Source organism: Vulpes vulpes, chromosome 10 (assembly GCF_048418805.1).
Source record: "Vulpes vulpes isolate BD-2025 chromosome 10, VulVul3, whole genome shotgun sequence".
Taxonomy (NCBI): Eukaryota; Metazoa; Chordata; class Mammalia; order Carnivora; family Canidae; genus Vulpes; species Vulpes vulpes.
In genome coordinates, this window is record NC_132789.1 from 8,558,444 (window position 1) to 8,572,109 (window position 13,666).

The 13,666-nt window shown below is 44.0% G+C and overlaps 2 protein-coding genes and 1 pseudogene across 13 annotated transcripts in view; 2 read left to right on the top strand and 1 right to left on the bottom strand.

Annotated features, from left to right (window-relative positions):
- Positions 1-13,666, top strand: part of TCTN1 (tectonic family member 1) — a 34,984-nt gene that overhangs the window by 17,043 nt on the left and 4,275 nt on the right. For 2 of the 3 annotated variants that reach the window (XR_003238135.2, XR_011994640.1), the window contains 9 exons: positions 1,399-1,425; positions 5,920-6,054; positions 6,594-6,719; positions 7,107-7,192; positions 7,742-7,882; positions 9,290-9,452; positions 11,432-11,557; positions 12,202-12,346; positions 13,162-13,552. Coding sequence is in view for 1 of the 3 variants with exons in the window: in XM_026018881.2 (XP_025874666.2) it covers positions 1,399-1,425; positions 5,920-6,054; positions 6,594-6,719; positions 7,107-7,192; positions 7,742-7,882; positions 9,290-9,452; positions 11,432-11,557; positions 12,202-12,345 (948 nt within the window). In the remaining 2 variants the exon portion in view is untranslated. Of the gene's footprint in view, positions 1-1,398; positions 1,426-5,919; positions 6,055-6,593; positions 6,720-7,106; positions 7,193-7,741; positions 7,883-9,289; positions 9,453-11,431; positions 11,558-12,201; positions 13,553-13,666 lie in introns of those variants that run through there. The other variant, XM_026018881.2, reaches the window with a different exon arrangement.
- LOC140594141 (U6 snRNA-associated Sm-like protein LSm2 pseudogene) lies at positions 2,791-3,619 on the top strand (annotated as a pseudogene).
- HVCN1 (hydrogen voltage gated channel 1) overlaps positions 11,828-13,666 on the bottom strand; it is a 38,921-nt gene continuing 37,082 nt past the window's right edge. For all 10 annotated transcript variants that reach the window (XM_072722825.1, XM_072722835.1, XM_072722839.1 and 7 more), the window contains one exon: positions 11,828-13,626. In XM_072722825.1, the coding sequence (XP_072578926.1) occupies positions 13,561-13,626 (66 nt within the window). In that variant the 3' untranslated portion in view covers positions 11,828-13,560. The remainder of the gene's footprint in view (positions 13,627-13,666) is intronic.

Genomic DNA, 13,666 nt, shown 5'->3' on the forward strand with positions numbered 1-13,666 from the left:
TTGTTTTCTGTTCTTTGCACCCTTTTAAAATATGACAAGTATAGAATAATTTCAGTACATGATTGACAACTGAAGTTTAACATTTTCTTCTCTAGTTCTTTGGTATACTGATATCAAAGATATTGAAAGAATCACTTAAAATAATTTTTATTTTTATATAGTTCATATTTTACTTTTATTTATTGTTTTGTTTTTTGGCTTTCATTCATTTTGTTGAATAACCAATAATGTCTTTCTCCTGAATAAAAAAGACTAATAACTGAAAACCATAGAAATTATAAAAACATCTTAATATCTATGGTCGTAATTATCATATTAGCACCAAAAAGATACCTCTCTGAGAAACAGGCCAGAAAAGAAAAGAAAATCTACTTTCTGGTTGGCGGATGAAATAAATAGGAAAGAGCAGGCAGGAAATCAGTTCCTTCTGGTTGCAGTGACTGAAACCTAGCATGGAGGGTTACGAGAGGTGAAGGGTTTTTCAATGATGGAAAACTATTCCATTATTGTGAACCTCTACCTCCTGATCCTTATTTTTGGGGGAACAAGAAAGGAGTAGAGTGGTCCATGACCTCAGTATTCATCCGGGCTGCAGCCTTCAGAATCAAGTTTAAGCTTTTCCTCTCCCTTCACTTTCCCTCTTCCCCTCTTCTCATAAGTCAGGTATATAGGCCTGTGAATTCTTCCAGTTATTTGACTTCTCCTGGTGGTCTCAGAAATGACTTCTCTGGTGTGCAGGCACAGCTCTCCCAGAACAGACCTCCCCAGACGTGTCTACTCAGCCCCTTTCCCAAATCTTCCTTTGGCCCCGTAGGGTGTCTTGTGATGAGAAGTGAGGCTGGGGGAGATGGGGATGGAAAGCGAAGGGAGGTTGTGCCTTTGGAAAGAGTGCTTGGCTGTGTTGGGGAGGTAGGAGCTCTCCCTTGAAGGGTTTCGGCTAGAGGTAGGAAGAGCAGTTAGGAGGCAATGGAAGTGGCCTGGGCCAGCGATGGTGGCCTTCCAGTGAGGACAGGTGCAGGAGGGTGACCAGAAGGCTAGGAGCCATGTCTTTCCCACGGTGCTGTGTCACTCGTGACCATGTGGAAAGTCCTGAATAATGATACTGAAGCATGGAGGCATCTGAGACCAGTTCTGTGATGCTGGTCTATTCTATTAAGCTTCCAATCTGAAGGAAATGAATATAGAAGTAAGACATAAAATTACCTCTTTGATTGTGACATAGATATATAAATATGTAGGTGGCAGGTCTTGATTAAGAAAATTGTTTTCCTCTTTATGAAGTCTTTTTTTTAATGAAGTCTTTAATAAGAAAATTATGCCCTTTAAACTGTAGTCTGAAAAGGTAATAAAAATGCTTCTTTTCATTGTATTTAACAAAACTTGTTTATTTTTGTTTAGGTACCTGGTTTAAGAGCAAAGGCAGAGGTAAGAGTATTTATTTATTTTTTTTAAAGATTTTTATTTATTTATTCATGAAAGACAGAGAGAGAGAGGCAGAGACCTAGGCAGAGGGAGAAGCAGGCTCCATGCAGGAAGCCAGATTCAGGACTCGATTTCAGATCTCTGGGATCATGCCCTGAGCCAAATGCAGACGCTCAACCGCTGAGCCACCCAGGTGTCCTGGTAAGAGTATTTCTTGATGGAAAGTAAGGTAGTTTATAATACACTGTCTTATTCCTAAGCCCTTTGAAATGAATACATTTAGGATTACAAGGATACCTTACTGTCAGTAACAAAATCATTTGCCAAAAGGCAAGCAGTAATGGAATAGGGAAGCTCCCTAGTAGCTAACCCTTTTGTAGTTACAAAAGGGGCAGATGTTCAAATTCTCTGTTTTTGCAGTTGGCACTTTTTCATATTTAAATGGCATAGCTGTCTTGACAGACAATGGGCGTGATTGGTTTCTGTGCTTTCCCTGGCATATCTTGGGATATTCTTGGTCTCTTGTCTGGAGAGCTGGCTAGCTCCCAGGATGCCGTCTGTGCCCGTAGACGATAGAAGTATCTTGCCCCTGAGTGTCCACACCTGTGTGGGGGCAGAACATTGCCAGTGTAGCTTCAGGGGTTGAGGTGTGCGTGGAGGTTCTGTTGTAACCCAGCCCGGAGGTTCTATCAGGCTGTGATCAGGTGGCCAAGGTCTTCTGTGGTTACATTAGAGCAAAGGAACATGCATCTACCCCTTATTTTTGGGTCTGTGAATACAGTTCCCAAGGAGGCCGAAGGCTTAGGCCTTGTTACAGTCTTTCAGAGCTCGTGGGATTGGCTACCCTCCTTTCAAAATTCAGCTTTGCCATTATTTTCTCAAGTGACATGTGCCTCACTCCTCCCAGTTGTCCAGTAGATGGTAAGTGTCTGCCCCAGAGACCGATGTGAGGCTCAAGTGGGAGAATGCACATGACGTGCTCTGTGCAGTGTCTGGCACTCAGGCTGCACTTGGGGCAGTGATACCTACTGTAACTGATTTCATTAAGTCTCAAGATACAAACATGTGTTTAAGATAGACATTTGGAAGGAAATAGTCTTGTGACTTTGGACTTCACACTTCTGTGTGTGGGCCTGGATTTCCTCATCTGTGAAGGTATTTTCAAATTTGTTTTAGTTACAGAGCTTTTTCAAATGTGATCTCAAGCAGAACTCTCCCCATGTGTAATTTGGATTGAATCCAAAGCCCCTGGTTGGAGCAGGGGTGGGACCCAGAGCCCTCCACCTGCCCGGCCTTCCCATCTCTCTCCTCTTTGGTCCTTCTGAGGAATTCTATGGATCCTAGGAATCCAGTTTGAAAACCATATAATAGACTAGCTCTCAAATACTTCTAACCTCTAAAAAGTGCTTTGTGGGTTGCCGCCGGCCCCAGGCCCGCGGTTCCCGGCCCTCGCCTCCCCGGTCCCACCGGCGTCCCACGTCTCGAGCGCCATGGGTGAGCGCTCCTATTCCTTTTTCAAGTCCCTGGTGAGCAAGGATCTGGTCGTGGAACTCAAGAATGACCTGAGCATCTGTGGAACCCTCCATTCTGTGGATCAGTATCTCAACATCAAACTAACTGACATCAGTGTCACAGACCCTGAGAAATATCCTCACATGTTGTCAGTGAAGAACTGCTTCATCCGTGGCTCAGTGGTCCGCTACGTGCAGTTGCCAGCAGATGAGGTGGACACACAGTTGCTGCAGGATGCAGCGAGGAATGAGGCCTTGCAGCAGAAACAGTGATGGTTCCTTCTCCCTTCCCTTTCCCTCTTCTGTTAGTGACCTTTCACCTCAAGTCACAGCCTGGGATTCCTCCCTCCCATATTTGAGGGAGATTTTTTTGGTCTTTTTTTGTTTGTTTTTTTAAAGAGTGGAGGCTTTTTCTTTAAGGGATGAGTGGATGAGACTATTAATAGTAGGGAGTAGCTCTCCTCTGTTGAGGAGGGGACGATAATAGGCTGGGGAACTGCAAAGCCTGCCTTGTCCTCAGCACCTGCCTTTCTCACTCCTTCCCTGGATATGGCAGGAGAATCTCCTAGATCTCTCCAGGGCAGCATGTGATTCATTTGGGGGATGGAAGGAATCTGTCCCGCATCGGGAATAAACTTATGATGCACACACACAAAATAAATAAATAAATAAATTTTAAAAAAGTGCTTTGATTCTACCATTCAAAACTTGAACTGTCTGTGGGGGCAGCAACCCTCTCTGCCTTAATCATGATATATCTGTAGTGCCAAGGGTGGTGCCTAGTAGGTATTGGGCACTCAGTGGGTTATGTGTTAATTGAGTGAATGCTTAGGTTCAGTCAAGCAGGGAAGACCTATTGTGAGGATGATGGGTGTTATGGAAGGCGTGTACTGTGTGCCATACAGTAAGTCCAGTGCATGTTTGAAGTGTGTTAGTTGTCTCAAATCAGAGATTTGCTTAAAGTTTTTTTTAAAAAGCAACTTCTAAGATTTGTTAGATGCTCAGGAATATAAAAATTGGATCCAGGCTCCCCATTAAGTGCAGCCCGTTAGGATTGCCTGGGATCAGTTAATATCTGCTGAACCATCAATGAAAGATGAAGTTCTGGCTCTATAATTTCAGTAAGTATCTGCACAGGGTGGTATGGGAATGGGATATGACCCGATAGGACATTCAGGAAACCAGGGTAGGCCTACCATTTTCACTCTCTGCCTATCCCAGTGGCTGTACCAGTGCAGCTCTTGTCACCTATCCTCATCCGTCCATCTTTCCAAAGCTTGTCTAACCTGGACCCTGTGGTGTCTGACAGTCACACCCACATACCACCCAAACGGCTCCATCAGGGGCTGGTGTGGAAGGAGGTACATTTTCTTGGAACCACATATTATTGCTGAACCAGGAATCAATAGGTTCAAATAAAGGGACCCAGGATTGTCTGAGGATGTACACTGAAGAGCTCATGGACTCATAGCACGGGATTCCCTGTGTAACTTTTACATAGAGAGGGGCTTGTTATGTGGAGGGTGTTGTGATTGGGGTGGCCCTTCTGCCACTCTTGTCACCTGACAGCTTCCGAACCATGTCACATTCTTAGAGTTTGACTTATAAGGATAGTCACAGGTCTTCTTGGTCATAGAAGCAGACATGTAAGAACTACTTATTTATCTATAAAATGACAGTTAAACACTTAGTAATTTTGAATTCTAAACAGCATGGTACACGATTGAGGGCAAAGTTCAAAGCAATATAAACAACTAGATACAAGGTAGATTCCTTCCTGAACAGTGGTTTCTAAGTGCTGACATTTAGCACAAACGTCAGATTTGTCACACAGTATGAAGAGGCCCAGCTCCCTAGAGGATTGAATCATTTAAAGGATTGCTTGCTGCTTGTCGCTCTGCTGGCAATGGCCATAAATGAAAGATGCCCTTTAATAGCACTGGGTTATTCAGAGCTTCCTGATGCTGCTTGAAAGATTTGTCTTTCTTTGTTTTCTCTTCCAGTGATCCCACCACCTAGTGTGTATGTGTGAGGGTGTGCGTAGAAGTTGTGCATGAATTGGGTCAAGCATATATTCAGGTAGGGGGGTAGGGATCAGGGGGTTGTGTCCTGGGACTATGGAGAACATGCATCTGTGTGTATAGGGCGAGTGCATTTATTGGTAGGAGCTGTGCTTTGGAGGTGAGAGTACATTTACACATGTTGGGTAGTGTGATGGAGTTGTGAGTGTGTGTGAATGTTTGAGATGTAATTCACATACCACAAAACTCAGCATTTTTAAGTGTACAATTCAGTGTTTTTTTCACAAGCTTGTGCAACCATCTCCACCACCTAATTCCAGAACATTTTCATCACCTCAGAAGGAACCCCTGTTCCCATTAGCAGGGACTCCTCGTTCTTCTCCAGTCTTCTTCCTCCGCCCCTGGGCAACCACTAATCTACTTTCTGTCCCTAAGGATTTGCTTGCTCTAGACATTTCCTATAAATGGGATCATGTAATATATGACCTTTTGTGTCTGCTTTCTATCACTTAGTATGATGTTTTTAAGATTCATCTATGTGGTGGAATGAGTCAGCACTTTATTCCGTTTTGTGGATGAATAATATTCTTTTACATGTATACACTATATTTTATTTTTCCATTTATCAGTTGATGGACATTTATGTTGTTTTCTATTTCTGGCTGTTAGGAATGCTGCTGTGAACATTTGTGTACAAGTTCTTGTGTGAACATAGGTTTTCAGAGATAACCACTTTCAAAGCTTTGGTTATATTCTTCTCTAGTATTTTGTATGTAAATGTATGTACGTATAAATATCTGAATTTTTGCAAGTGTGCAGTTAGAGTATGCATATTGTTCTGTAGCATGCTTTCCTCTGCTGAGCTGTGTATTAGCAAGGATTTGTCTCCAGTTTCTCATCACTGTAACCCACTCATCTCTGTTTGACAGTGTCCCTTGTGAGCCAGGTCTCCCTTTACTTTGCAGATCCCTATCACTGTTCACTCCATCCTCATTCAGTCTCTGAATAAAACACTAACCCAACTGGAGGACACGGTCATGTTGAATCAGACCCTGGTTGAGGCTGGGGATGTTAAAATCTGCACTAACGTCGTTCTTGAGGTAGGTGCCCAGTTTGGCTTCGAAAGCTGAGTCTGTGTGTGGTGGACTCAAGCTGCACAGGCCTGAGGCAGTAACTGAATGCCCTCCAAAGAGTGTTCTGGCCCATCCTCAGGTATTGGTGTTCTTGATTTCCCTCCTTCTTGGCTTTATGCTGTGTTATTAGAGGATGCTGCTTTAATTGAGGTCTCTGAAATAATCACATGTGATTTTTCTCTGCAAACCTAGTGACTTTCAAGAATGTATCAGAATTTGTTATTGCTTTTGTTTTTAACACATTTTCTCTGCAGAAATTGATCATATTCCACTCAGACCTGCTGATTTGGAACTCATGTAACTAGGTGCAGAGAGGCTCCAATGACCCTGTCAGCTGGGGGTGGTGCTGGGGCATTGCCTCCTGAAATCTGATGGGACAGGAGAGAAAAGCTTCCATGAGTAGAGAAATAGGAAAGGATTTGCCTCCTGTATGTACTTTGAGTAGTTGATACAGCTACCAAAATGCAATGGGCACAGGTATATTTGGAGTACCATTTTGTTTTTAGGTGAAGTACAGCCTCACATACACATCTGCAGGTGAGATAACACAGGCTGGCCTCTCTCTCCTTCTGGGGACAGTGAGCCAGGCAGTAGTTCCACTGGAGCAGAAGTTTGAAATTCATTTCATTCAGGTAAGTTTGATCAATTTTGTACACATATTTAATTGCAAGTAAAAAATCATAACTTGTCAGTGAAAAAAAAATCTCAGTTTAGAAATATTACCACCTATCCACTTGTACTAAACAAAGGGCTTTATGGAGCATGTGTTTGTAATGAAATCAGGCAGAGTCTTTGTGTCTTTTTCCTTTCCGGGAATAAGATTCTCTTCCACGTGAGCTTGTTCTTTTATAGAATGATGTACTCCTACACTCAGCAGACATATTTATAGTTCTGAGTAGGGGGAGAAATTCTTTTATTGGTTAGAAATCCCAGATTTTACTGTGAAAAGCATTTTATTTTCACCCTACTTCCTTAGTAAAATGAGAATTATTTGGGGGCATCTCTGCATTGTCTTTCAGCAAAATACAAAGCCAGTTCTTCTCAGTGGAAACCCTGGCTATGTTGTGGGGCTCCCATTAGTTGCTGGATTTCAGCCTCAGAAGGGATATCCTTTTTGGTTCTGTGGAGAAGAAGCTTGATCTCCCTGTCCATGTGTTGTGTGGCTCTTCTCTTTATTGGTGAGGGTCCTGTGGGCTGGAGGTTAGTTTTGGTCAGGACTTCCTCTGGGTAGCTTTGGTGGGTGGTGGGTCCAGCTGCACAGCAAGTGGGGTTGTGTGTGTCTGGTGGTTGGGGGTGAAACAGGATGGTCCAGGAAAATGTGTTTTATAATGAAAATCTCAAGACAGAAAAGTTGACAGACTTTTGGATACATTTAATTACATACTCAAGCAGAGACTCTTAAACAAATTTAGTAGTTTTGAAAATTTGGAATTATTTTGGCGGAACGTTTCTGAGGACTTTTCTTCTGAGGATCTACTACTCAAGGAAAATAGAACTATTTTTTTGTTCTGCCCTGGGAAAACTGTCAAAATCGCAGAGGCCCAGAGAAGGGATATTTGGGTTTCACTCATTTCTTCTGTCACACACATGTCACCATCTCCTGAGAATCGGACTGTTTTAGTACTGGGTGATTGTCCCTTAACTTTTTATGAATATCTGGGATTATTCAGACCATGAACAGATACGGACAACTTACCATTCTTCGTAGCACAGCGGAGCAGGACTGCTTAGCAGTAGAGGGGATCCGGACCCCAGTGTTATTTGGTTATGATATGCAATCTGGCTGTAAACTAAGGTAAGAGAGGAACTTACTTCTTTTGGAACTTGTCTGTGTTGATCAGAGAACAAAGCATTCCTAATCTTCCCCGTTTTAATCAAACCTCTGCATCAGCCAGTGAGCGCCTGTGAAAGCCACAGTGAGTCCCATTATCACTAGTGACAGTACTTGTGTTTTCTAATTTTAATTTTCACCTCCATAAACCATTTGTCATGATTCAGAGGAAAACTGTTGCAGTCATTTTTCTTATCAGATGTGGCAGGATAAAAATCCCAACGTTTGTGTAGGTTTTAAGATTGCATAGCACTTGAGTTCACAGCAAAAATATATTGCTTGAAAATCCTTCCTATATTTCTGACTTAATATATGTGGTGTAACAAACGCATTAAGAAGAAGCCTGAATGTGATCTCTGTTTTTATCTTTCTAACACCAAACACATATGTAAAATGTCAACCAGCCCTGCATGGCTTATTATAAAGACACCAGCCCTTACCCTCATTTCCCCCACTCCGCAGGAGATCACTTAAAACTCCTGTAGCTGATTTTTTGGAAATTTACTCCCAAATATGTCAATAACCTGTGTGTAATATTATTTGATATTTTGGTTTTATGAATTGTTGAGTTCCCACTATGGAAGACAAAAATTTGGTTCTTTCTCTTTTCTTCCACTACCCTACCACCCAGTCACTATCCTACTACCCAGTCACTTCTCATCCCTACATCCTCCAGGGTAATTATATCATTGTTTTGGTTAGACTGACACATACCATTTACATTATTGATTCTGATCACTTTAGACCAATATTTCTCAGAGGCTGTTCTGTCCCATGGATTACATTTCCAAAGAGTTAGTCGGGGTATGTCTGTGATCCAATTTGTTTGTTTGAGGAACAACCCAATTAAAGTTAAAAATGTAATTCCTGGGCAGCCTGGGTGGCTCAGCTGTTTAGCGCCGCCTTTGGCTCTGGGCGTGATCCTGGAGTCCTGGAATCGAGTCCTACATTGGGCTTCCTGCATGGAGCCTGCTTCTCCTCTGTGTCTCTGCCTCTCTCTCTCTGTGTCTCTCATAAATAAATAAATAAAATATTTAAAAAACAAAAAAACAAAAATTCTTTAAAAACAAAAACTGTAATTCCTTACTGTAAGGACTTCTCAGAGCCTTTAATATGCCAGTGTGCTCCAGGAGGGACATAGGCATGTACTGTTTCCCAAACTTTTGGCCATAGATCTCTTCTACAGAGCCTCTCAATGGAACAGTTTGGGAAACATTGTTTTCTCTTTCCATGGCCAACCAAGATTTCTCAGAGTTAGAGGCAGAGGCATTTTGGCTTCTGTCAAATAATCCTTTTGGAGAGAGATAAGCCCCGTGAGAACTGCTGGAATGAACAGCCCCATTCCATTGACCTCTTTTTCCTTCCCAAAAGACTGCCTCAAGCCATCACGTGTCAGCTCGCAGTGAAGAAAGTGAAGAACCTCCTGAAGGGCCAAGGCTTCCCAGATTATGTTGCCCCTTTTGGAAACTCCCAGGCCCAGGATGTGCTGGACTGGGTCCCTGTCCACTTCATCACCCAGGCATCCCACATGAAGGTAAAGGGGAAGTTGAAGGCCACGTGCAAGTGGCCTCTCCTACTCCCACTGCTCTTCTGCCCAGTGGGGAGGTAGAGGTAGCCAGGGGAGCCACCTGTTGAGGGGGAGAGAGAGCTGTGGGCAGGAACAGATGGGCCTGGGTCTTGAGACCTGATTGTGCCCTTAGTGAGCCCTCTCGCCTGTGAGGGTTTGAGCCTGTTTCCTCACCTGTGAAATAGGGAGTGAGGCTGGAGTATCAGCTTCCTGAGGTGGTTGAGTTAAACAAAGTAACGTTTGTGGGGCCTAGTTGTTACTCCAAACATGGGGACTTGTCACCATGCCGACCCCTCCTATGATCACTGTTGGTGTGACACAAGGCATCGTGTGAGGGCAGAGGAGCGTGAGCGCTGTGGCAGGAAGTGAGACTCGTCCTGTCCACGGGGCTCCCCGAGCCATCATTCCCTGGTCTGTAAAGGCAGCCCCCACGTGAGTGAGAGCTTTCAGTTCCAAAGTTGCCTGAGGAGTTTAATGGAAGTTGACATCCTACAAAGAGGTTCCTGATCACACGTGATTCCTCTGCCCACCTTTTTCTTTTGTCTCAGCCATCAGAGTGTAGGCCGCCAGTCACTGGAGGCGTTACTGGAGGCGTGCTCTCCATCTTCTCCTTTAATTGCCCAGCTTTTGCTTGTCACAGCTTCTCAGACCTCTCATTATCTGCTTAGCATATTTATAGCAGGGGGACAATGAGGGTGAGGACTAGCTCTCTGGCTCTGATCGGCCCTCCTCCTCAGTCCCCAGCAGGGACCCGTGATTAATCAGTAGTCCCTGCTGTTCTGCTGCTCTTGTCTCTACTCTGCCCCCTCGGAACCAGCCACATCGTTTCTGGCTTCTCAGAAACAGGTTAAGACATTATTACTACCCCCTAAGAAGGGAAAACCGCCTGGGAGGCAGTGCAGACATTAGCATTTTCAGGGTCTGTGCTGCTGCAGGGAGCTCAGAGGGCCCAGAGAGGTTTGGTACCTACCTTGCAGGAAACTCAGGTGGCAGCAGACACAAGCGCATGTGCTAGGCTCGCTTCTACCACTGCGTGTTGCCTCTTCTAATAACAGATACTCACAAGGCTTTTTCAGCCTGCAAACTTCCTAAAAGGCAGTTCCCAGCTAAGGAGTTCCACCAGTGCCTTTTTGGCAGGCACCAAATTTAGCAGGCTTGCTAGCTTTTTATGCCCCGAAGAGGCATATTAAACAAACAAACTTGTTATTGTCGGAAAATTTCAAACATAACACAAAAGTAAAGGATTACAATGGAATCCCTTCTACCCATCATGCAGCTTCAGTGGTTGTCACATTTGCCAACAAACACGATGTAAAGGCAGGGAAAGGGTTAGAAGGCCCACTCGCCTGCTCCTCCATGGGGCAGAGACCTCAGGCTGGCTCCCAGGTCTCCAGCCTGCAGGCAGGCAGCACCCATGGAGAGTTAGCATCTTTGACAATTTACCCTCGGCTGATACCCCTATGTAACATCTTAATTGCCAACTGATGAAATTAAATGAAAAGAAAACATTTACATTTCCTCTAGGTGCATCTTAACGTGATACACAATTAGGTTTAATTTCTATGACTACCACCATCCTCTCCTCCCCACTCAATGCCAGCTTCTCCCCTCAAGAATCTCTGAGGTGGATGAAGTTGGGCAGTTAAGGCCCAAGGTTCTGCGGTTTGTTGTTGGGATCTCCACAACTTCCAAGTAATCTTGACCTTTCTAGAAACAGGAGAGGATGGAAAAATGCTTTAAGTGTTAAAATATTTTTGGGAATATTGAGTACTTTAAAATATGTGCTCTCAGCTGTTTTTATCTGAACTTCTAGAGTCTCTTCACTCTCTTGTTCAGAACATTTTGTAATATGTGAAACACTTTATAATTAAAGCTCTGAAGTGCAGATTAAGTTTGACATGAAATTGTGTAATGTTCAGATTGATTAATGGCATTCTGTTGTGCAGGATTCTTGCCAGCTCCCAGTGGCTTTGTTTATAGAAGTGAAGTGGACCAAATACGGGTCCTTACTGAACCCACAGGCTAAAATTGTAAACGTAACTGCAAGTCTCATTTCATCCCCCTTTCCTGAGGTAGGTCTAACTGGGGTTTCGAGGTGTGGGTTAAGACAGAAGTCCAGGGATCCCTGGGTGGCGCAGCGGTTTGATGCCTGCCTTTGGCCCAGGGCGCGATCCTGGAGACCCGGGATCGAATCCCACGTCGGGCTCCTGGTGCATGGAGCCTGCTTCTCCCTCTGCCTATGTCTCTGCCTCTCTCTCTCTCTCTGTGACTATCATAAATAAAAATAAATAAAAATAAATAAAAATGAAAAAAAAAAAAAAAGACAGAAGTCCAGACAAAACTCAAGCGTGATAGTGAAATTTATTTTGTGAAAAAGATTACTGAAATTTAAACAATCTGAATTCTTAAAATAATCTGGCATTTTCTTAGAGAAAAAAACATTCCACTGACAACAGTTGAATTCACAGTAGTATTCTTGTTTGGAGCTGATCTTTAAAATTCTTTGAAAATGGAGTTGTGGTTGACATTGGTGGGTTAGGACAGCCTGGGTAAAAACCCTCTCATCCAAGTGAGCGTATGAGGAGCCCTGCATGCGCCTAGGAGATGGGCTGACCGTGGCCCCAGGAGGGAAGGGAGCACAGGGTATGCCACCTTGTGACCCTGTGCACATGAGCACACACTGGAAGCAGGACTCACAACACTCTCTTTATTACAGACCGACTCAGGAAATGAGAGGACGGTTCTTATTTCCACTGCGGTTACTTTTGTGGATGTGTCTGCACCTGCGAAGGCAGGCTTCAGAGCTCGGCCAACCATCAATGCCAGGCTGCCGTTTAATTTCTTCTTTCCGTTTGTTTGACGTAAGTTGTTAATCAAGGAGACAGCACCGCACCTCCAGAATCGAGGGGCCTGGGCTCCCTTGGAGCCATCCTGAGATTCTACCACAGATCTGCAGGGTTGCCCTCAGACCACACACTTCCCCTCTCCATTCACTCTCCTCCTTTTGGAAATTTTATTCTACTTGGTTGACCTTAGAATGTGGTGCCACCTGGTCTTGGTGATTTCCAGTACTGTTAGCACATAGGTCACGTGCAGAAACCAAATTGAGCCTTTGGGAGGATGGGGAAGAGGACAGACCCTGAAGTAGCATAGGTGTTGAGGGTTTATCCAGTTTATCCACCTCAACATGAGTTATTTTTAAACTACTCATTGTAGTTCATGTCCTGTGGAGATAAATACAAAAATAGCAAAATACTGCATATAAACTCATGTGAGTAGAGTACACGGTCTCGTGAAGGGATCTCCCCCCAGTGTCGTCTTCATTACATGGAGTCTTGGGTTTAATTGCTGTTTCTGTGGCAGGCACTGGAGCTCTCCATCTGATGGGCTGTATGGGATGCCACAGAGCAGTTCCAAGCCTTTGATGCTGGAAAGAATAGAGTAGGAGGGCTCAAGGGAAAAAGTTTCTTTTATACGTTAATTGTACAGTAATTGAGAAAATGTTGTCAGGTGGCAGAACAGGGTGGAGCCAGTTAGAAAGCTGGTTGCTGCAGAGAGGGGGCTGGGTACCTGTGAACAACCTCCTGGGGGAATGTTTAGAACAGTTTGAAAAGATAAGACTTTTCTAGAATGGGCTGGTAGCCAAGGTAGCTTCCTTTTTTCTTTTGTCTTTCAGAATGCTCACATGAAAAGATGCACTGGTTCCTCATACATGCGAAACGGGAAAGTACATTTGATGAGATTAAATTTTATATACAACTAGAAGTTGTCCAGCTTCGTTGTTCATTTTCAAGCAAGAGTTAGATGTTCAACATGAGAAAATATAGTTTGTAATACATTGTGATATGGGGTGAGAATGGGATGGGAAGCTCTTGATCACACCAAGAAAGAGTGAGGCTTCCCATAGACTCCCCCCACCCTAACCCCCCAGAATCTGAGCTGGGTGGGGGGTGAGGCAAAGGCATCAAACCAGATCTCTCCCCCAGACGGTCCCCAGGAGGGGCAGCTGTCTTTCTCATCAGAGATGCAAGCCTGTGAGGCAGAGTCTTGTCTTTGGGACGAAGCAGGTACATGTCTAGTTGACTTCACTAAGAAGTCCATGCTGTCTCAATAGCTTGTTCAGTCTTTCAATTTCTTGTTCCTGTTATTAACAAAAGCAGACAGATAACTCAGTTTTACCT